We start from the raw sequence: 23,603 nt of genomic DNA, 5'->3' as shown, positions 1-23,603 counted from the left end.
CAGGATGAATACAGAGAAGACTGGCGAGACTTACATGAACTGATGCTAAGTGAAATGAGCAGAACCAGGAGATCATACCTCAACAACGATATTGTTTGAGGATGTATTTTGATGGACGTGGATCTCTTCGATAAAGAGAGCTAATTCAGTTTCAACTGATCAAGGATGGACAGAAGCAGCTACACCCAAAGAAAGAACACTGGGAAATGAATATAAACTGCTTGCATTTTTGTTTTTCTTCCCGGGTTATTTATACCTTCTGAATCCAATTCTCCCTGTGTAACAAGAAAACTGTTCAGCTCTGCACACATATATTGTATCTAGGATATACTGTAATCTATTCAACATGCAAAGGACTGCTTGCATCTGGGGGAGGGGGTGAAGAGAGGGAAGGGGGAAAATCGGAACAGAAGTGAGTGTAAGGGATAATGCTGTAAAAAATTACCCTGGCATGGGTTCTATCAATAAAAAGTTATTAAAAAAAAAAAAAGAGAAGAAAAAAAATGAACTCAGGTCCTCCTGACTTCAGGGCTGGTGCTCTCTATCCACTACGCCATCTTGCTGCCCCTTTCTTTTATTGTTTCTTCATGTCTCATGGAAATGTCAGTTTCCACTTGGCCAATTCTAATTTTTTGAGGAATTATTTTCTTCACTGAATTTTTGTACCTTATTTTCCATTTGGTCAATTCTGCTTTTTAAGGAATTATTTTCATCAGTGATTTTAATACTCCTTTTATAATCTGATTATGTTTTTAAGGCATTATTTTCTCTAGCATTTTTTGTACCTCTTTCTCTTTATTTGTTAATTAAAGCTTTTTATTTTCAAAACATATGTATGGATATATATGGATAATTTTCAAAATTCACCCTTGCAAAATCTTGCATTTCAAATTTTCCCCTCTTTTCTCCCTCCCCCTCCCCTAGACACCAAATAATCCAATGTATGTTAAACATGTGCAAATTCTCTCTATATATTTCCACAAATATCATGCTGCACAAGAAAAATCAGATCAAAAAGAAAAAAAAATGAGAAAGAAAACAAAATGTAAGCAAATATTAGCAAAAGAAATGAAAATGCTATGTTGTGATCCACACTCAGTTGCCACAGTCCTTTTTCTGAGTGCAGATGGTTCTCTTCATCACAAGACCATTGAAACTGGTTTTAAAAAAAGAGCTGTTATTTTGTCTTTTCACAAACTTCTTCCTTCATTCTTATTTTTTTTCCTCTACCAGTCTTATTTGACTTTGAAAAATCATTTTTAGCTATTCTAGGAATTCTTATTGGGCTTGTGTCTGATTAACATTTTTTTTCTTTTGAGCCTTTGCTTGCAGCTCTTTTGACTTCATTGTCTTCTGAGTTTGTGTCTTGAGCTTCCCTAATTCAATAGTTCAACATTCTTCTGACCAGCTGCCAGGTCTCCTTACTGACTAACTTAAGAACTCCTGCAGATGCTTCGGCTGCCACAACCCTACCCTACCAATTATGTTTTATCCACCTGGGCTCTGAGCCAGTCTTCACCTTCTTGTTACAAATCTCTATTTCTAATCTCCTGCACTGGCTTTTGTTGGCTCTGCCACTCCAGAATTAGGTCTAAGATACTGTAAAGTTGTTCTGAAGGAAATGTTGGGAGAGATCAGCTGAGTGATTCATCTAATTCATCTTGGCTCCACCTGAAAAAGTTCCTACTTGGTCCATTTTCAAGTACCTACTTGATGGTGGTTTTGAAAAAAATGATTCAAATGCTTCCCTTTAATGAGTGTCCATTTATTTTCTTTGATCAGTAGGGTCAGATTTGCAGAGTTGTTATTTGTGGGTACCAATCATGCATTTTAAAATGATCACATTATAAGAAGTAACCACAGAAAGCCTGTGCTAATCTAGAATTATTTCCAAAAAGTTAATAAACTATGTGTATCCTGTCACCTAGCATTGTCATTATTAGATCTATAACCCAAAGAGATCAAAGAAAAGGAAAAAAAACCATAAATACAAAATATTCATAATAGCTCTTTTTTATAATGGTAATAAATTAGAATCTGAGGGGTGTCCATTATTTGAGAAAGAGTGTATGGAATGCTACTATGCTATAAGAAAGAGAAAATTTTCACAGCAATCTAGAAAGAGTTGCATGAACAAAAATTATAAGGGATACCTGCTCCTTGAAAGGGTTAGGGAATAGAGATATACTATAAAATAAGGATGATATAATAAAGATATTAATTTTAAAAAGCAGGATTAGTCTAAACAAGGCTGATAGTTATTTCAAAATTCTGCTAAATCAGGCAATAATTCCAGTATCAGGCAACAAAAAAAAGGCATGGAAAATGATGTGTAACAAATACCTTAAAATGAACATGAATATGATCCCTAAGCACATCTACCCGGAAGAATTTGCGTCCACAGATCTCACAAGTATACTTCTTATCACCATGAGTCAAGAGATGTTTATTCATATTACTTCTACATGAAAATACCTAGAAGCAGAAAAAAAAAGACAATTAAGAAAACTTTTCTGTTCCCATGATTTGAGAAATACAACTTAATATCTGTTTATACAAAATAACCATATCTAAAATCTCTATAGATATTGTGCCCTGAGTGATAACACTAGTTGTTCAATTTGACATTGACTTTAATCTTTAATATAATAAGTTAATGATCTTACTATATACAGAGAATTGGTATTCTCTTTTAAGTCCATCCAAACCAGCTAGGAAGTTCTGACTTCTCCTTTAATTGCAACCCCTATACAAATTTGTAGATTGTCTATCTAGCTTGGGAAGAGAGATATTTCTTTGGGGGATGGAAATTTTCCCGGAAAAGTATCTTTCCAAAACATGTGTTGTGTTAGAGAAATCTAAAGTGAACCAAGTGATGTTTTACATCACACTCAGAAAATTGTCAAAGATGACTAATAACCATTGGTGGGACTGCCATAAGGTAGGCACAGATATAATGATATTTTATATGTAGAATTACTAATTGTTCCAGTATAATGAAAACAATGTGGAATTATGCTTTTCTTAAAAAAAAAAAAAAAAAAAGAAAAGAAAAATAACTAAAATATCCATAGTCTTTGAAATCATGACCCTGATATTAAGGATATACTCCAAAAAAAGTCAAAGACAGAAAAAAAAAAGGTGTCATGCATCAAATTACTGATAGAAACAATTTTAGTTGTAGTAAAGAAGTGGAAATAAAATAGGGGCTTATCAATTGGGGAATGACTAAATATAATGGCAACAAATGAATAGAAGGGAATATAACAACATTGTAAGAAAAAAGAATATGAAGAACTAGAAGCCACATAGAATAGAAAGATATTCATGAACTGATTACAAAATGCAATAATCAGAAACAAGAAAATGATTGAAAAAAATGATTAAATTGTGAAAATGAAAATAGCACAACAAAAAACCTTAAACAAAATGCTATATATTTATAACAGTCAAAACTGATCCTTCAGAAGACTTGAGAAAATAAATCTTGCTTCTTACATTGTATATTGCACATACTATCAAACAAGGTTGAAATACTAGTTAGCTTTGAAAATTTCCTTTTTCTCTTTTTTCTTTTAAAATCTTTGTGACAAGGGATGACTCACCAGATAGTATAAAATGAAGCTGAATATTTGAAAATAGTTATTAATAAAGAGGAAAATAAAAATTAAAGGTAAGCAAAAAAGGAAAATAGAAGGATGAAATGTTACCATTTTAATGGGGATTGATATCAGCATCCCTTAAAAGCTGATGACATCACAGAGAAAATAAGAAAGAAGACTTGCAAGTAATTATAATGTTTTGAGGCTCTTAAAAGAAAGAAATGGGAAGGGAATAAAAGGAGACTTACATGAAAAGGGTACAAGTAGATGCCTATACAATGAGTAAAAGGAGGCTGACTAGCATTTGAACCACTTTCATTTGAAATGTTCAAAAATTAACATAACACTCAAAATGTACACATAAATATACAAAGAGCATGGGTAATGAGCAACATTTGTGTTTCATACTTCTGTGAAAAAAGATTTTTAGGAAGGAAAGAAAAGTATAACAAAATAAAAGGGCGTTAAATGCGTAAAATTTAAAAATTTCTGCACAAATTCAAAACAGCTAAGTTTCAAAGATAAGCAATTAACTAGGAAAAAAACTTCACAGCAATATTCTGATAAAGGTCTCATTTACATGATACTGTGGAATTGGTTCAAACAGATAAAAGTAACAGCAATTCTCCAACAAATAAATAGTCAAAATACATGAAACAATTCTCAAAGGAAGTAATCTAAGTTTTTTTAATAACCATATGAAAAAATATTTCAAATCACAAAAAATGCAAACGAAGGCAACACTGAGTTTTCAACTCATACACATTAGATTGGCAAAGTGGATCAAAAAATAAAATGATAAAGTATGGGAAAATCAATATCATTCTCAAATTTATTTACCCTGCACTAACTTCTCTGTGATGACATTCAATACAAACTCTCCCACCACCTTTTCAGACATCTCAAACTCAACACATCCAAAACTAAATTTATTATCTTTTCCCCCTCGCAAGTTTCCTATTACTATTAAAGGCAAAATCCCTACCCTTCTCTTAACCCCAATATCACCCAGACTCGCAACTGAGATATACTACTCTACCCATCACTATCTCTCACCTCAAAATGATTTTCCTAAAGTTCTAACCATGTCACACTTCTACTCAATTAACTCCAGGATTTCTTCATTTCCATGGTCAAATATTTTTTGTATTTGATGTTTGGCATTCAGCACCTTTCATAATCAGCCCCTTTCTGCCTTGCCAGTCTTTTTATATCTTATTTCCTCACATAGTAATTACTTAATACATGTTTACTGATTGACAGACCAAAAGGTATATTAATGTATTTTTGGTGCATGAAGGTAATAGAAAACCAGTGGACTATAAGAAATGAAGAAAGATAGTTTCAGAAAAACCTAGAAAGTTTATATGTACTGAAGCAAACTGAATCAAGAACAAGTAAAATTACTTCTACTATAACATCAACACTTAGACCTAAAAACTAATTAATTTAATGATCAACCAGGGTTCCAGAGGAATAATGATGCTAGCCATCTCCTGATAGATGGACTAATATGCTGAAGGAGACACATTTTTAGATATGATTAATGTGGGAATGTTTTGCTTTATCTATGCTTAAGTTACAAGGTATGTTTTCTTTTTCTTTTTTTTTTTTTTTAGTTCAGGGAGAGGTTGGAAGGGAAAAAGTACATTTGAACATTTTTAAAAATTAATTTAAAAAGTCCAACTTTGAAATGTTAAAAGTAATTAGCTAGAAGGAAGGATATCAGCTTAACAACATAATGTTTGTCTCCAACAAAACAAACCTTATCCTTAATATTCTCCAATTTGCTGCTCCTCCCTCTGCTGCATAAGCCTTTCTCCTTTTGAGTTGTACCTCATGGCAGTTATAATCTGAATTAAAGACTATCTACAGCAGCTACACATGTGTTAATGTAAGGAGTTTCTATCTACTCCCTGCCCCCTAGATCATCTTGTAGCTATGGCAGGTACTCCATGAAAGGTAGGTTCTGCACTTGGAAACGGAATGAATCTGGAACAACAATTCTACTCCTCATTTTTCCTTTTACATAAAATCTTCCACTTTATGAAACCAATTTGGATGAGATGACTGAAGAATCAGTCACAAAGACTAAGCGGGCATAAATGGTTTCAACCTGGACTATAGGTATCATTACATCACCTTTTCTTCCAAGCTTACCCATCTTTCTGACTTCTCTATAATCACGAGGGGCACCAACAACATCCTTCCACTTACACAGGGTTTCATAACCACTATCATATCAGATTCCTCAATTTACCTCAGACCACATCCACATATCCAGTTGTCAAGTCTTGTTAGTTATACCTCCACATTGCTTACATTTTTTTCTTTTTTTTACTCACAGAGCTACCACCATAATTACAATAATAATAACAATAGCTAACATTTCTACAACATTTTTAAGTTTTACAAAGTGTTTTACAAATCTCATTTGATCCTTAGGCCTACCCTAGGAAATAGGTACTGCTATTTTACAGATAAGAAAACTAAAACACAGAAGAGTAAATAACTTACCCAGTGTTTTATAGCTATTAAATATCTGAGGCTATATTTTGAATTCATGTGTTTCTGACTCCCAAGTCCAATGTTTAACCCCACTGAACTACTTTGTATAACCCCTCATCAACTTTCCCTTATTATATTGCGATGGTACTAAAAATGGTCTCCCTGCCTCATCTCTTTCCATTACAATCCATCTTCCACACAATTGCCAGAATGATTTTCTTAATGCACAGATAGGTCTAACTATGTTATTGCCTACTCTTCTCCTACCCTACATAAGTTTTTCAAAACCTTCTCCTATTTTATGTAAGTTTTTCAAAATCTATAACTTATTAGTACAGGAGTTCATACATTTAATTCATAAATGGAAAAATATAGATATTGAAATATGTGCTCAAAATCGTAAATATCTTTATAAAAATATCGTCTTTATATGCATATAAAATTTAAATAACTAATTTTTAAAAATTTATTTCATCAATGGTAAAAAATCTTTTGTTTTCACTAAAATGTTAATATTTTTGAGAGAACCATGTGACTTCATTATTTTTACAAATCTAGGTAACACTTTGTTAAAGTGGTTAAAAAAATAAGACTATTTATTTAGATATCTTATCTTTATGGTCATAATAACTGAAAAAGATAACTCCACAGTGACACCTAAATCCAAATGGAAGAAGTGCAATGTTCATTTCATTTATTAATGAATAAATTAACAAAAATTGGCAGTTTATTAAACTATGATACTTATTCCGGGCCACTATAAAGTGTTTGTTTAAATTCAGTTAGCTAATTTATATATTCCTTTTAACTAATTCTTTAAAAATAATCAGGTGTTACATTTTTATATTTGATAAATGGGCTTACGCCCATTGCGTCTATATTTGTAAGGTTTTTAAACATATTAGCAAATTGTTTCCAAGTTATTTTAGTGTACAAATATGGGACTCTTTGGGGTTACATTTTTATTGATGTCTTTTGCTTGTTTTGCATTATCCATAATTTCTCTCAGCATTCCTGTTTCTCCCAAAAGTTATATTCCACATAATAAATAGTATTTTTTAAATGAAAAAAGGACAGGAGAAAAAGTAAAATTGATCAGTACCCTGAAAATAAGTATAAGTATTCTCACAATAAACCTATTAAACAAATGAGGAAACAGATTTAGAGAGATCATATTAGCAAGCTAGCGCTGCAGAAGGAGCTACAGTCCTAAGCCAGTGTTTTTTCTGCTCCATTTCACTGTCACTTTAGTAAGGATGCAAGACATTATGTGCCAATTTTAAGAACCAGAATGTGCCTAATAAGGCACAGATAAAAAGAGCAAAGGTAATAATTATGAAGTCACTTAATTTTTATCAATTTTTTTCCTTTTTCAGTTTCCTCTCAGTTTTCCTAATCTTATAATATATCTTCAAGAGAACCTAAAATCCAACCTCCTCAGAACAAAATATGAAAAGTCCCTTAGCGATTACTTCCTCCAAACTCTTGGTGGAGAAGGGAAGAATTTATATAGCATCTACCATGTGTCGGGTACTATGCTAAAAGGTTTACAAATATTATGTCATTTGATCCTCACAGAGAGGTAGGTACTATTTTATAGTTGAGAAAACTGAGGCAAACAGACCTTAAATGACCAGCCACACAGCCAGCAAGTGTCTGAGGCTAGATATGACATTTAGTATATATTCTCATATACTGTTTCTTATTTTTTGTTTTCCTTTTCAACAGTATGTAAGAAAGAACAGGATAATACCTTACACAATCAGTTAATTACTTCTTCTTCAAAGTAGACACCCTAAGAGACAAAATGTATATACACTTACTCCAAAGATGGTGTCATTGCATAAAACACTTTTAAAGTTCCATTTTGGGAACTCACCTCAGAACCTGGGGAACATTCTTTGCAGTATCTTCAACAGTGAAAAATGTTCATGCTTTGAAGATGGATTTGATTTTTGAAAACAGCTAAGAGTAATTCAAGGACAAATTTAGGGAAAGTAATAACAAATGATCAAGATTGGTAATACTATTTGGGGCCAAAATTATCTTTTTATTTTTGGGATGAAATAAGTTTACATATGTAAATCATATTGCAAATCCTAAAGGACTATAAAATGCTAGCTATTAAATATAATATAGTTCTAAAATAATGATCTTTTTTCTTTACTTTTCTTTGAAGAGGAGTGGGGGCAAAGAGAGAGAAAGGTAATCAAGATTAAGTGATCTGCCCATAGTCATAAAGCTGGTGAATGTCTAGGCCAAATTTGAATTCAGATTCTCCTGACTCCAGGGCCAGTACAATACTTTTTCTAAGTAGCCTTAATATTTAAAGTACCCTCTATTTCCATGCAAGCATTGAACTTAACAAAAAATCCAATATAGGGCATGCTTTATTACTATTTTTTGTGCCTAATTTTCCCCTTTTTATTATATTAATTCATATTTATGAAATACCATAGTACAATTTTAAAAAAAGATGATTATACATGAAACTGCAGATTTACTATACATAACTTGCTAATTCTTTCAAATATACAACAAAATTATCATGCAAATTTCTTTTTTTCCTCCCTTTCCGCACTCTGGGGTATGTGTGGATGTGGTGGTGGTGGGGAGTTTATGTAAAATTATTCTATACATACAGAAGTTTTTCTCTGGATGTGGATAGATAGCATCTTTCTTCATGTCTTTTATAGTTAAGTTAAATGATTTAAAGTCATTTTTGAAACAATATCGCTATTATTTTATGCAATGTTCTCTTGCTCATTTTGCTCTTCATTATTTTGTGCAAATCTTTCCATATTTTTCTAAAATCACTGAGCTCATTATTTCTTATAGCATAGTATTTCATCACAATCATATACCACAAAACTTGTTCAGCCATGCCAACTGATGGACATCCTTGTAATTTCCAGTTCTTTGCCACCAAAAAGAAGGCTGCTATAAACATTTTAGAATATATAGATTCTTTTTTGTTTTCCCCTAATCATCTTTGGAAACAGACCTAGTTAGTGATATTGCTGAGTTGAAGAACATAGCTAATTTAATAACTCTTTCGGTATAATTCAGATCATTCTCCAAAATGGTTGAATTAGTTCACACTTCTACCAACAATGAATTAGTGTCCTAACTGTTTCACATACTCTCTAATATTTGTCCCTTTTCAATCATTTTTAGCCAATCTGGTAAGTAGAAAAAGATATCTTAAGATTTTTTGAATTTGCATTTTTCTACAATGATTCGGAGCATTTTTTCCTATGACTAAAAGTTATTTTGATTTTTTCACTGGAAAACTTCCCATTCATAGCATTTGACCATTTATCAAATGGAGAATGACTCATATTCTTATAAATTTGACAAAGTTATTTATGTATTTTTGATATGAGATCCTTATCTAAGAAAGTATCTATAAAAGTTTTTCTTCAATTTTCTGCTTTCCTTCTGATCTTGACAACATTTATTTTATTTGTACTAAACCTTTTTAATTTAATGTAATTAAAATTATCCATTTTACAACTTAATTTTTAAAATTTAATTCATTAATTGTTCACCTAGCTATATGTCTTTAAGTAATATGCTCCATGTTCTTCTAATTTTCTTTTTAATATTTCTCTTTATATCTAGATCATTTATCCATTTTGATTTTATCTTGGTAAATGGTGTAAGATATTGGTCTATGCCCAGTTTATGCTATGCTGCTTTCTAGTTTTTTCAACAATTTTTACCAAATAATGAATTCTTATTGCAAAATCTTGTCTTTACACTTCTCAATTACAAGATTATTATATTTATTTGTAGCTGTAAATTACATCTATTCTATTACATTGACCTCCCTTTCTATTTTTCAGCCAGAACTAGATAGTTTTGATAATTACTGCTTTATAATATAGTTTAAGATCTGGTACTGCTAAATTTCCTTTCTTTACATTATTCTCATTATTTCCTATGATATTCTTGACTTATTGTTATTCACAATGTTATTTTTTTCTAATTCAGTAAAAGAATTTAATGAATTTTGCATTCTTGATTTATTTTTTTAATTTAAAATTTAATTTAAAAAGATTTATGTATTTTGCTTTTATGTCAGTTATTTCTAGATATAGCATTGTCACCCACCCCATCCCACCCTACTGACTCCTTCATGTTAAGAAAATCACTTAAATAAAACCAAAACCAAGAGGTGTGGCCATATCCACAGATTCTCAAGTCTCAGAGAAGGGTTAGATATGATTTACTCTGAGATCAAAATCAGTTATCATAATTATTTAAGAATCCAGTTCTTCTTTACTGCTTTCATTTATGTTACTGAGTAAATGAATGAAAAAAAATTATTAAGCACTGATTACATAAAGCACACTGGAGAGCAAAACAGAAAAGTGGGACAGTTCTTATTTGCATGAAGCTTACATTCTAAAGAGGGAGACAACTGTATACAAATGTTTGACTACAGGGTAGATAGAAAGATCAGTGATTAGAGTATTGCAGACGTGGATTTACAAGAAACTTAAGAACTAGTCTAACCCCCTTATTATACAGATGACAAACTGAGGCCAAGAGATGCTAAATGTCTTGCTTTGCCTAAGAAATGTTTGAGGAGGAATTTGAACCCAAGTCCTTGTGGCTCTTAAGGTTAGCACTCTCTCCATTATGCTAGGCCTTAGGAGGTAGAGTCCTGTGGTTCAAATACCAAGTAATACAACCTGGCTGGAGAATTGAAAAAACATAAAGCAGATGCTCAAATACAACCTCTTGGATTTTGTTTCAAGTGATTAAAAAACACATCCATTTCTATTTAATACTGCAAAGGGCTTTCTCAAGAAGAACTTTTCTTTCTGAATCTTTAAGAATTATGGGGGCAGCTAGATGACTACTCAAGTCAGGAGGACCTGAGTTCAAATCTGATCTCATATACTTAACATTTCCTCGCTGTGTTCCCTGGGCAAATCACTTAACCCCAATTGCCTCAGCAAAAAAAAAAAAAAAGAATTATGACTGGTAAAGAGGTAGCAGCTACAACAGAAGAGGCACAGCAACCAGACTGGTATTTGTCTCCATTGGGATTTACTCCCCTGTAAGATAGGGGGAAAGGCCTGCCTGAAGACATGGCTATCCCCCTGGAGGACACTGCTACAGAGTTTTTTACTGATGTCCAAGGAGAGGCAGTGATGGCTTCACCAGCTTTGTTCATGCCACCTCCCATACAACTCTCCCTTGGAGGCCTCTCTGCTTCATTTCAGTGCAGGAATTTTAGTGCTGTTTATATTTATTCTGGCTTCCACTTATTTTAGACTATATAATGGAGTACAACCCTTCACACAATTCTCTAAATTTTTTATATTTTAAAAATAATAGAACAATATTTCATGTTACAATCATACCTTAGAATGTTCATTTATTTCCTAATCAATGGATATCTACCTTTGGTTCTAGTTTTTTGCTACCACAAAAGGTGAAATTAATATTATATGTTGTATGAATATATAGGATTTTTTCTGGATCAAAGACTTGGCAGTATTTGTAGGACCCCTTCTCTGAGGCTTTGTCCTAAATTTCCTTCACTTGTCAAAGAGCTTTTGCATTACTGCCACTGTGGCTCTGTGACTTTTGGACCAAGTTCCTAGAGTTCTTGGCTTGGTCCAGGAACACCTTACTACTCTGTCACTGCCATTTTGGGCTTCTATAGGTCCTTGCATGCCATGTGGTTCTGAGAAATTGGGATGGGTGTGGATTTTGTACTGGTGGAAAGAGCATTTCAGTAAATGCTCTTAAAGCACTCAAGATATGGATACAACTGTTAGTGCCAATTTCTCTTTCTATCCTAGTCTGACACTTAGTTTAATGTCACAGAAAAAGACAAACATTTAAAGGTGAGTAAAAAGACCAACTAAATAAACTTTTAATTTCTGTCTCTATACTTTTTATTTTGACTCTCCATTATGGATACAATGGATTACTTTTCAAAGACTTCAAAAAAGGCAGGGGGAAATGATAGAGAAGTAGTTAAAAATAGAGAAAATGAACTTATGCTCAGGGGAGAAAAAGCAGAAAAACTTGCTTCTTTCAGAATATACACTTTACCCGTAAGCAAAAAGATCAAAACAAAAAAGATTGGAAAAAAAGTCTTGTCATTTAAATTATTCAAAAAAAGATTATTAACCACTCTCATAAAACATCAATTTTATTGTGTCTATTATTTATATAAATTTTAAAATTGATTTTTCAGTGCTTTAAGACTGAAATTTCTAGTTTTAGTTCCTATTTCTTGAGTAAAATAATCTTCAGTAAATAAAAGATTAAGTTAAAATCTCCATATTTTCTTAAGTCAATGATAAATTATTACCTTTCCACATACAGGGCATCCTGAGGGTTCCTTCTTATATCGGACCACACTTTCTCCACTGGTTTCAAACTCTTCTCTCTTCACACGCCTGACTCCTTAAATTGTCAAACACCACCCCCAACCAAAAGAGGAAAAAAAAAATCAGTTTTTACATTCAGCACAATGGAAGTTCCCACTGCAAGTGTTGAATGTCATTAACTGTTATTTATTATATAATCATGCTTTATACAGTAAACTAAATAATACCCCTGTACTGGTTTCTATTTTGATTATCTGACAGGGAAAACCCCCATTGTTACTGGAAAACAAACATTGTGTCTAAGATAGTATGGTGTTTGTTTTTTTCAAACATGTGACTTGGATCTCAATCACTCAACAAGTACTTACAAGCATTTGCTTATATGTAGCACTGGGCTAGGTCCTGGATATACAAATAGAAAAGTAATACAGTACTTGCTTTAAAGAAGTTTACATTTTTCTTGGAAGGTATAACATGCTTACTGATGATGCAAAAATTATTCAAAAACAGAACCAGGAAGATGATAAGACACAATAACTATTACAATGTAAATATAAAGAATAACTAAACAATCGAACCTGAATGCTGCAAAATTATAATGATCAAGTTTGGCCTCCAAAAAGGGATGAGGAAGATAACTTCCCTGTTGGATGAGATGATGGATATAGGATACTATATATGATGTCAAACTTTTCTGTCATGTTAACTTAGTTAAGAAAACTTTTTTCCTCCTGTTTTTTTTTTTTAAATAAGGGATTGAGAGACAGGAGGAGTTAGGGAACGAATACAAGCAGAAACACAAGTGATATAAAGACAAAATATTTTTTAAATTAAAAAAAGCAAAATAGGGGCAGCGGCAGCTAGGTGGTGCAGTGGATAGAGCAGCAGTGCTGAAGTCAGGAGGACCTGAGTTCAAATCTGGTCTCAGACATGTAACATTTCCTAGCTGTGTGACCCTGGGCAAGTTACTTAAGTCCAATTGCCTCAACCAAAAAAAAAAAAAAAAAGGCAAAATAAATATAAAGAGATTTTGTTGGGATGGAAGAGGGCTGAGTCATTAACAACTAGGAGAACTAAGATGAGCCTCTAGAGTTGTGTCTTGAATGCAGCTGGAACTCTAAAATGCAGAAGTGAAAAGGGAGACCATTCCAGTCATGGGGGATAGAAAGGGAAGGGGGAAATAGCCTTTGCAAAAGCACAGAGGCAGGACATGAAGTATCGCATATAATGAACTGCAAATGGCTAGCATGCAGAGTGTATGAGAGTGAGGAAATATGTAATCAGTCTAGAAAGGTAAGCTAGAGTCAGATAAGGAAGAGCTTTAAAAATCAAACATAAGATTTTATACTTAAACCTGGAAACAAAAAAAGAAGCTATATTAGCTATGTGAGCAGAAGAAACACTAATTCAGATCCATACTTTAGTAATATCAATTTGACAACTGTAAAGAAAATAGATTGGAGAAGAAAGAGATCAATTAGGAAGTTATGACAATAATTCAAGTGAAATGTGATTAGAGCCTGACTAGACTGGTTGTGGCATGAGTATAGAGAAAAGGAATAAAAAGGAGAGATTTTATAGAGATAGCATAAACAAGACTTGGTAATTCATTAGCTATGTGGGACAAGTAAGAGTGAAACATCAGAGTTGTGAACATAAGCAATTAGAATAAGGAGTTAGGAATCATAAGTGGATTTAAGGGGAAAAATAATGAGTTCTATTTTGGACAAGTTTAAGATGGTTATAAAATAACCAAGTGAAGATGCCCAGCAGACAGTTTGAGACAAGGGACTAGACCTCAGGAAAGACATGAGAGCTCTGTACGTAGATGTGGGATTCATCTGTATAGAGATGCTAGTGGAGTCCATGGGAACTGTTAAGAGAGCATAGAGAGAGAAGAAATTACAAAAGTTGGAGCCCTGTGGTGCATACTCAAGTAAGACATGATAATTCTGCAAAGACTGAGAAGGATCAGCCAGACAAAAAGTAATAGAATCACAATAATGCAATGTCATTAAAATTTAGGAGTAAGAAAGAATCCAGAAGGAAGGGTTAACAGCATCAAATACTATAGAGAAATCGAGAAGAATAAGCAATGAGAAATGTCGCCATATTTAATAATAAAGAGATTATTGGTAACTTTGGAGAAAATGATTTTCTTTTAATGATAGGAACAGAAATAGACCATAAGTCAGTCCATCAGTCAACAGGAATTTGTTAAGGATTAACAGTTCTAAGTTCTGGGGATACAAAGAAAGGCCAAAGCTGTCTCTGTAATCAGGAAGCATACATTTCAATGGGAGGTACAATATATAAATAAATAACTAGAAATATAAAATATATACAGAATAGATGTAAGGTAATCATTGTTCACTTTTTGAAAAAAAATCTTTAAATCCTTGCTAAGGATGTCTATTGGCTAAGCAATTTGGAAAGTATAGTTTCATCATAAGTTTTCAAAATGGCATTTTAGTAAAATTAATACAATAAAAATTTTTCATATCATAAAACTTTTTCTACCATTGTTACTATGTATTATTTACTTCATATTCATACCTAATACATCAAAATATGACTAAACACTATTTCATCTTTTTCTTAAACAGCATTAATATAATTGTTTCACTGGAATGATTCTGTGGCACTTGGCATCTTAAATATCCACATGTAATTTTTTCTACTCCAAGCTTCTTAAAGAAATTGATATTTAATACTGTCTATTTCTAAGTACAGAGGACTGGATAAGAGATTTTTTCAAGTTATTTTTAAGAATAATATAACATTGCAAAAGAAAATAATGGAAGAAGTAATCACTCCAAATGTACTCACCTTCCAAGTGTCTCCTTTGGTGATCCAGCATGACATCCTTCCGGTAGAACATTTTATTGCATACCTCACAAGAAAATTTCTTATCACCATGCTTTTTCTTATGTTTAGAGAGGTTACTATTGGTAGAAAAGAATCTGAAACACATTTCACACTGGAATGTCTTCTCATCTGCCCAAAGGGAAAAAAAAATGTTTCAAACAGTAATACATTTTAGCAAAAATATATATAACTTTTTCACAGCTACTACATTCATCTGTAATGATAATATCAGGAAGGAAAGGCAAGAAATCATCAGAAAAAGAGCATAGGATGAGTATTCCCAGAAGCCAAAAATTTACATTTAAAAATTTAATCTGCACCAATAAATTTAATAACTAAAAAACCCCAAAGCAGTCTTATCTAAAAATATCTATCCTATCTCAATTAAATAATTAAAAAATAATGACAGCTGTAACATGTGGGAAGTTCCTCCTTTGAAAGTAGCTCTCCAAAGCAAAAAATGGCATTGTTCTCTGAAGAAAATTGCTCTTTTGTAGCTTTTAATATTAGACTAGAGAAAAATTGCCAAAAGAAGTATTAATTTTCCTGTTTAACAATAGTCCACATGGCTGGACATAGGAGATAGGGGAAACTAAATGACTGTATTCTATGTTTGTAAACTTGTACATTTATCAATTATGAACCCCACTTCAAAAGATGTTAGTTTTAATATACATATACATTTTATATATTATATGTATTCATATGTATTTTAATATATAGCCATATTATTTTTTTGGATGATAATTACTGATATTCTTTTACTAATTATACATTTTTTTTACTATTGTTTTTTAGTTCTCATTTCTTAGCTCTAATCAGTATATATACCATTTTGTTTTTAATGCAAGTTTATTTGTGACTTCTACCATTTTATTCAAGTGAATGAAGCATTTTTCATGGGAGGAGGCCTGTGAATCCATCTGTATAGAGAATTCTTTGTTGAGCAAACTCCATCCCCTTCTGTTCAACAGATTGCCCCTTCTGTCATGCCCACTTTTTCACTTATTTCAAACTCTGCTTGTCGACTGATTCATTTCCTTCTGCTGACAAATATATATCATGTTTTCCCATACGGGAAAAAAACCTGTACTTGATCCATCTCCATTATCTAGTATCCTTTATCTCTTTTGCCCTTTGTAGCCAAGCATCTTGAAAAGGCTATCTATAATAGCTGCTTCCACCTTCTCTTTTCTTATTCTATTCTTAATCCCTTACAATCGGACATCTTTATATGCCATAACTTATTCAGCCATTCTCTAACTGATGGGCATCCATTCAGTTTCCAGTTTCTGGCCACTACAAACAGGGCTGCCACAAACATTTTGGCACATACAGGTCCCTTTCCCTTCTTTAGTATCTCTTTGGGGTATAAGCCCAGTAGTAGCACTGCTGGATTAAAGGGTATGCATAGTTTGATAACTTTTTGAGCATAGTTCCAAATTGCTCTCCAGAATGGCTGGATGTGTTCACAATTCCACCAACAATACATCAGTGTCCCGGTTTTCCCACATCCCTCCAACATTTGTCATTATCTTTTCCTGTCATTTTAGCCAATCTGACAGGTACGTAGTGGTATCAGAGTTGTCTTAATCTGCATTTCTTTGATCAAGTGTACAATCTGACTCGATCTTTTCTGACTCGACCTTTTCATTCCACTGAAACTGCTGAAACTCCAAAGTTACTCATGATCTCTTAGGCACCATAAGCCAACAGCCTTTTCTCAGTCTTCATTTCCTTTGACACCTGTGATCACTGTCTCCTACTTGACTATCTCTTCTCTCCAGCTTCTTGGGACACCAATCTTTCCTGATTTTCCTCCTACCTGTCTGACTGCTCTTTTTCCATCTCCTCTGCTGGATCCTCTTTCAGATCACACGTCTAACTGCAGATATCCCTCTGGGTTCTGTCCTGGACCATCTTCTCTTCTCCTTCTACACCTACACCACCTTGGTGATCTCAGCAGTTCCCATGGATTTTAATAACTATCTCTATGCTGATAGTTCTCAAATCTACCTTTCCCACCACAAGCTCTCTGCTACCTTCAATCTCCTATCTCCAACTGCCTTTTAGATATCTCAAACTACATCTTAAATTCTATGTCCAAAACAGAACTATCTTTCTCCTAAATACCATCTCTACTTCTGTAGAGGGCAACCCCATTCTTTCAGTCCTTCAGACTCACGATCTACGAGTCATACTGGATTCCTCATTATCTTTCACACACATACTCTGTCCCTCTTATATCCAAGCTGTTGCCAAGGCCTGTTGATTTCAACAGCTCCTAAATATACACTTTCTCTCCTGATGCTGCCACCATCATTACCACCATCATCAGAATCAGAGAATTTTCTCTGGTTGAATTCCTCTCTGGAGGAATGCTCTCCTTCTTCTATTCCAACTACTAACCTCCCTAAATTCCACCTTACAAGAAGCCTGTCATAACCCCTCTCCATTTCAGTGCCTTCCCTGTTGTTTATTTATCTTGTATATCGCTTGCTTTGCACATATAGATTTGTTTGCAAGTTATCTTCCCTATTTTAAAATGTAAGCTCCATGAGAACAGAGATTATTTTGCTGTATTCCCAGCACTTAATATCTAGCACATAATCGATACTTAATATATGTTAACTAATTAACAGGAAACCCCTTGTACTACTACAGATCAGCAGCTGTTCTGCAACTTTAGAGCCTGGTCTGGACATTGAGATATTAACTGACTTGCTCAGGCAATGTTTGTCAGATGCTGGACTTGAAAGAGGCTGTCCTGCCTCCCAGGTCAGATCTCTCTCTACTTCTCCATGCTGCCTCTCACATACGACCACATATGATAACAAAATTGAGCATACAAATGAAAACCAATAGAAATTCCAAAAGGAATATAAATGAATTTAGCTGTAATTGTAACTCCTGTTACTTAACAATGATTAACTGTCCTCCTAACCATGTTTCCGTTTCACATATTTCAATCATGCCACGTTCCTACTACAGCTGCGGCTGTGACTACTGTCTGAGAGCCTACTGCCCTGATTGGTAAGAAAAAGAGAGTCTCTCCATCTTTCTTCCCTGCAGCCCTCTCCAATTATATGCAACCATACTGCACTGCCAGCACCACCACCACTGCTGGCTGCTGAATGCTGACTGCTGCAGTAGCAACTCCCACTTCAGAGCTGTACAGTCCTGGACTAGCAATGGTTCGTGATTATCTAGCGGACTCCAAAGTCCTGCCTCACCCAGACATTTTCTTGCAAGGGACAATAGTCATTAAATGCCACTATCTTTTTGACCTCTTTTTCTGGGAAGAGTAATTAAATAAATACTTCCATTGTTTCTGGAAAGGCATAGTGTTAACAAACCCTCTTACATCTCTGCTCACTATCCCTGTGACTTTCCAGACCAAAATATACTACTCTAGTCACCACTCCTTTCACATGTTATCCTCTACCCACCCACTTGGCTCATTAGAATGTAAGCAAGAACTCTATTTGTATTTGTATTAATATTTCTAGTACTTATTCTCCAGAAATTGAGTTATTTCAATCTCAGGATTGCCAGTAACTTTTCTCCTATCTTTTTATTTTTTTATAACCAAGTTATAGCTAGTTGTATAGTTCTATGGTATTTTGCTATATTACCACTCTAATAACTGCTGGAAACATAATAAGCAGCCTAAATGTCTCCCTTTCTTACTTCAACTTTGCCAAAGAGACATTCAATTTCATAATTTTAACTTATTCCATTATTATCATCTTTAATATAATTTTAATTGCTTATATATTTGGACTTTTGACAAATCATTTTTAATTAAATAATTTTTAGGCTGCATTTAGGCCTGAATATTTTGAGTATATTTTTACTATTATTATTCTAATTGTATTATGAGATGTACAAGTGATCATTAAAATTTGTTTTTCTGAATATTCTTTCTTCATATTCCTAAAATGATCATTTTTTTGGTAAACATTCCACAAATAGCTCATTTTAAAAGTACATTCTCCAATAAATGAAATCAGTTTTCTCCATGTATTTATCAAATATAATTTTTTCCATTTTCTCTTCAGTTTTGAAACCTAAACTAATGTGGGATAGTCAAGCAGACCACTTTAAAAAAAAAAACAAAAAACACTATGATAGAGGTGACGAGGGCTTGAACCAGAGTAATAACTGTGTGAATCCTGAAAGGAGACATTGTAGAGACAAAAACAAAAATACTTGGCAACTGATTACATCGTTGGAGTAAGGGAAAATAAAGAATTGAGGATCGCAATGATATTGCAAAATTACAAGAATGACAGTGCCCTGAACAGAAATAGGTTAATTTAGAAGATGGACAGGTTAGGAGTGAAAGATAATGAATTCTGTTTTAGAGATGTTATATGTAAAATATATTCAATTTGTAATTTCTTATGAGCAGCTGCAGAGGTACAACAAAAGCTCAAGAGAGGCACTAAGATTTTATTACCTGAGAACTATAAGCATACCAATAATTAAAGCCATGTGAAATGATGAAATTACCAATGGAGCAGAGAGAGAATAAGGTCAAAGACAAAATCTTTGGGTACACCTATATTTGGTGTGTGATATAGACAATGAACCATCAAAGGATACTGGAGACTTGAAAAGAATAGCTTGACATACTGGAGAACTGGGAGACAGTAGTGCACAAAAACACAAATAAGAGAAAATATCCAAGAACAGACAATGGTCATTTGTGTCAAATTCTGAGAACAAGAGGGATAAGCCTGAAAAAAGACCATCAAATTTGGCATCTGGTAACTTTGGAGAGAGAAGCTTTAATTGATTGATAAAATCAGAAGCCTAGTTGCAAAGGATTGAAGAATGAAAGAGAAGAAATAGAAGCAATGAGCAATGACATTTTTTAAATTAGAACTTTAACTAAGAAAGGGAGAAGAGAAACAGTAGCAGTGTCTTGGGAATTCTTTTTACAAAATGATGGGGTTAAAAAAAAATGATGGCATTATCATGAACATGTTTGTAAGAAGTGGGAAATTAATCAGATCGAGAGAAACTGAAAATTAGAGAGAAGGAATGATTAAAGGAACAATCTTCAGGAAAAGATGAGAAGATTCTCTATTCATTCAATTATATCTATAATATATTGTTATATTGTTATTATTTGTTATAAATTGGAGTGATGCTGAGTGACTGTTCATTTTTTCCTCCTTTTCTAAAACTCTTTTAAGATTACCCACTTTTTTTACATCCTGAGTTGAATTATTGACTAGTGAATGAGCTTGGAAGTTCCAAGTCTTGTTCTGACTTTAGCATCGTATTACTTTCTAGATTAAGTTTTGTTCTATTGGTTATAGTTCTCTTTCTCGTGAATCAACTTTCCCCTGGTTACTGGTTTCCCTAATAAAATGTGTTTTCCCTAGGAAAAGAAACGGAGGGAGGAGAGGAAAAAAGATTTAACTGAAACAAATCAAATTGAATTTTTAAAAAAAGTTTTGATTCAGGCTCAGGGTGGTCAAATACATTTTTTGAGAGTCACATAATTAGTTGTGTTAGTATGTGTGTTTTTAAATAGAGCTATAATTTAATAAAGTCCCAATGTGGGACTTTTCTAACAATGAAGATTAGTAAACATTCCTCAATTGGTAGTTTTAGAAATCTCTTAGAGAATTGAGAGTCTGCATGATTTACCTAGGGTTAAATGGTTGATTGTCCAAAAGTCCAATTATATGTATAATTAGGTCCATTATAGCTAAGAAATATAGAAACTTCTAGTTGGAAACTATAATATATCTTTGCACCATACTACATATTATGAAAAGTTAAGAAATTTATCCAAGAAATTCAGAGAGAGATGTGTAATGGGCTGAGGCTTGAGTTGATGCACTGAGGTCCCAAGCACATGAGGCTAAATAGTAATTGGACCATACTCTATTAATATATAAGCTTGGAGAAAGAATTTTCCACTCCCCTGCCTCCACCCACCAAAATTGTCATTTCCTATACAACACATCAGGACTTGCACAAAGAGTGGGTGGGGGCCATTCTTTCTCCAAGCTTATATATTAATAGAGTATGGTCCAATTACTATTTAGCCTCATGTGCTTGGGACCTCAGTGCATCAACTCAAGCCTCAGCCCATTACAGACATGTTTCAGTGGCCTGGAAACTTGCCTGACAAATTTCATTGAAATCAAGGGTAGACTTGGAAAAAATAGATTATAGGTACATTTAATATCCAATGTGAAAAAAAGTAGAGTTTCATAATGAAAAATTAAATAATATGTCAAGATATTGTGAATGCATGTGAAATCATGTAAAATGAATGACTGTAGTAAAAGATATACTGCTTTTCTAAAAAGTATTGATATGAAAAATTTATTATCTAAGTTTATTTCAATTTTTGCCAGTTAACTTCCACATCACTTAAGAGAATTGTTCTTACCTGTTCTACAGTTGTGAAATTCCAGTGCACTCTCTATTCGAAAAGACTTCTCACAAGTTCCACACCTATATCTGTATTCACTATCAATCTATTTTCAAATTGAAAACACATTCAGTAAAATGAAAAAGAATAAACCAAAATAAAAATGGACAATTAGCATTTGTTCACACTTTTCAAAAGGAAATCTTTAATTGGGCCCGTAAGTATCTATTTCACTCAATATATTCAATTAATTTGGCTTTATCCTATTTTCCCAACCATATCATCCAATACTCCACTTCATATATTCTATATTACAGCTAAACTAGATTAATCACTACTTACCCTACTTTCCAGTATCTGCATTTTTTCTTACAATGTTTCCTTTGCCTGCAATACCTTTTCCTCTCAATTCTTTAATCACTCATTTATGAAACCTGATGCCATTTCTTCCATGAAGAGTTCCTATAGCACTAAATTCCATATTATATGAAAGCACTAAGATTTCATATTTAATTTTTAATTATGATTGCTTGAATAACTAATTTCTATTAATAAAAGACAGGAATCATATCTAATTAATTTTATATTCTCTAGAGTAGATGTCAAACTTGCATCCCAGTTTCTATTTGAATTTGAAATCATTTTTATAGAGTACTTAATACAGTATCTGGCATATAATACAAATTCATACATTTATTTAATTGCAATTAAGACATCTTTGAAACAAACATCAACTGCTTTTGTATTCTAAGTTTTTCCTTTTTTTGAATGCCATTATTTTCCCCATTTTCCCCTTCTATTTTCCTCTCAAATGCAACATACATTTTTATTCCTCCTGATGAAATAATCCTACAAAGAACATTTTATTTTTTTAGCAAATAATGTCTCAATTAATTTAATATTATAATAAAATAGATTAATATTATTGAATCTATTTTCATCTTGGAAATCTTTCAATCTTCCTCATCTATCCAGTTGCTTCATCCTTTAATATTATTTTAGTAACTTTAATGCATTAATAGCATTTTCTAAGTTCTCATACAAATCTTTTTTTCCCAGTAATAATTTCAGAGCTAATTACCTTTTTTCAATAAGTATTTACCACTCACCTCATTTCTGCTGTGCTTATATGAAACATGCTGCTTTAGGCTTTCTTTTCGGCTAAACAATTTTGCACATTCTTCACATTTAAATAGCTTATCACCTGAGGATTCAACCGACATTTTTTTTTATGACAATTTAGACATGGAAGTAAATAATTCAAACAGCATCCAGATCACTTGAAAAAGGATTTAGAAGCCCCTCTAAATATTAGGGTGTCTCTTTCCTTTTCTCTTCCTCTCTCTTCCCTCCTTTCCCTCACCCACACTCTTGATCTTATATATGTCTTAAGTTATAAAGAAATATGCTCTCCAACTATCTATAGCAGCCATAAAAAGATTACAAAGAACATTTTATTAAAAAGAAGCCCAAGAAATGGTAACACATTAATATCATTTGGATTCTTTTTTTCAATATGCTAAGTTGTGTGAAGACTAGTAATTTGGCATAGTGTCAAATATAAACTCACCATGAGAACGGATGTGTCTACTGAGGTTGCTGCTGTTCTGAAAAATTTTACTACAAATATTGCACTGATAGACCCGTTTGTGCTCCCCAAGCTGTTTGATTAGCTTTCTTCGGATACCATGTCTGCTAGAAAGAATTAAACTTCGCTTGAGGGATATAGTATTCTGATGATGAGTAAACCTGTCAAATTAGAAAATTTAAAAAGGTCACATAAATAATCTGGGAAGCTAAGCAAATCATGCTGGTCATTGAACAAACCAGGAAAAATAATCAAGATAGTTGTAAAAATAAGAATTA

The 23,603-nt window shown here is 33.0% G+C and overlaps 1 protein-coding gene across 2 annotated transcripts in view; it reads right to left on the bottom strand.

The window, feature by feature from the left end:
• The window catches only part of PRDM15 (PR/SET domain 15), a 139,291-nt gene that overhangs the window by 45,141 nt on the left and 70,547 nt on the right, over positions 1–23,603 (bottom strand). For both annotated transcript variants that reach the window (XM_051984763.1, XM_051984762.1), the window contains 6 exons: positions 23,308–23,486; positions 22,847–22,941; positions 21,756–21,843; positions 15,299–15,466; positions 12,451–12,545; positions 2,344–2,475 (listed from right to left, as the gene is read on the bottom strand). In XM_051984763.1, the coding sequence (XP_051840723.1) occupies positions 2,344–2,475; positions 12,451–12,545; positions 15,299–15,466; positions 21,756–21,843; positions 22,847–22,941; positions 23,308–23,486 (757 nt within the window). The remainder of the gene's footprint in view (positions 1–2,343; positions 2,476–12,450; positions 12,546–15,298; positions 15,467–21,755; positions 21,844–22,846; positions 22,942–23,307; positions 23,487–23,603) is intronic.

The sequence above is a fragment of the Antechinus flavipes genome, chromosome 3 (assembly GCF_016432865.1).
Source record: "Antechinus flavipes isolate AdamAnt ecotype Samford, QLD, Australia chromosome 3, AdamAnt_v2, whole genome shotgun sequence".
Classification (NCBI taxonomy): domain Eukaryota; kingdom Metazoa; phylum Chordata; class Mammalia; order Dasyuromorphia; family Dasyuridae; genus Antechinus; species Antechinus flavipes.
This window is presented reverse-complemented; position numbering and strand designations above follow the sequence as displayed.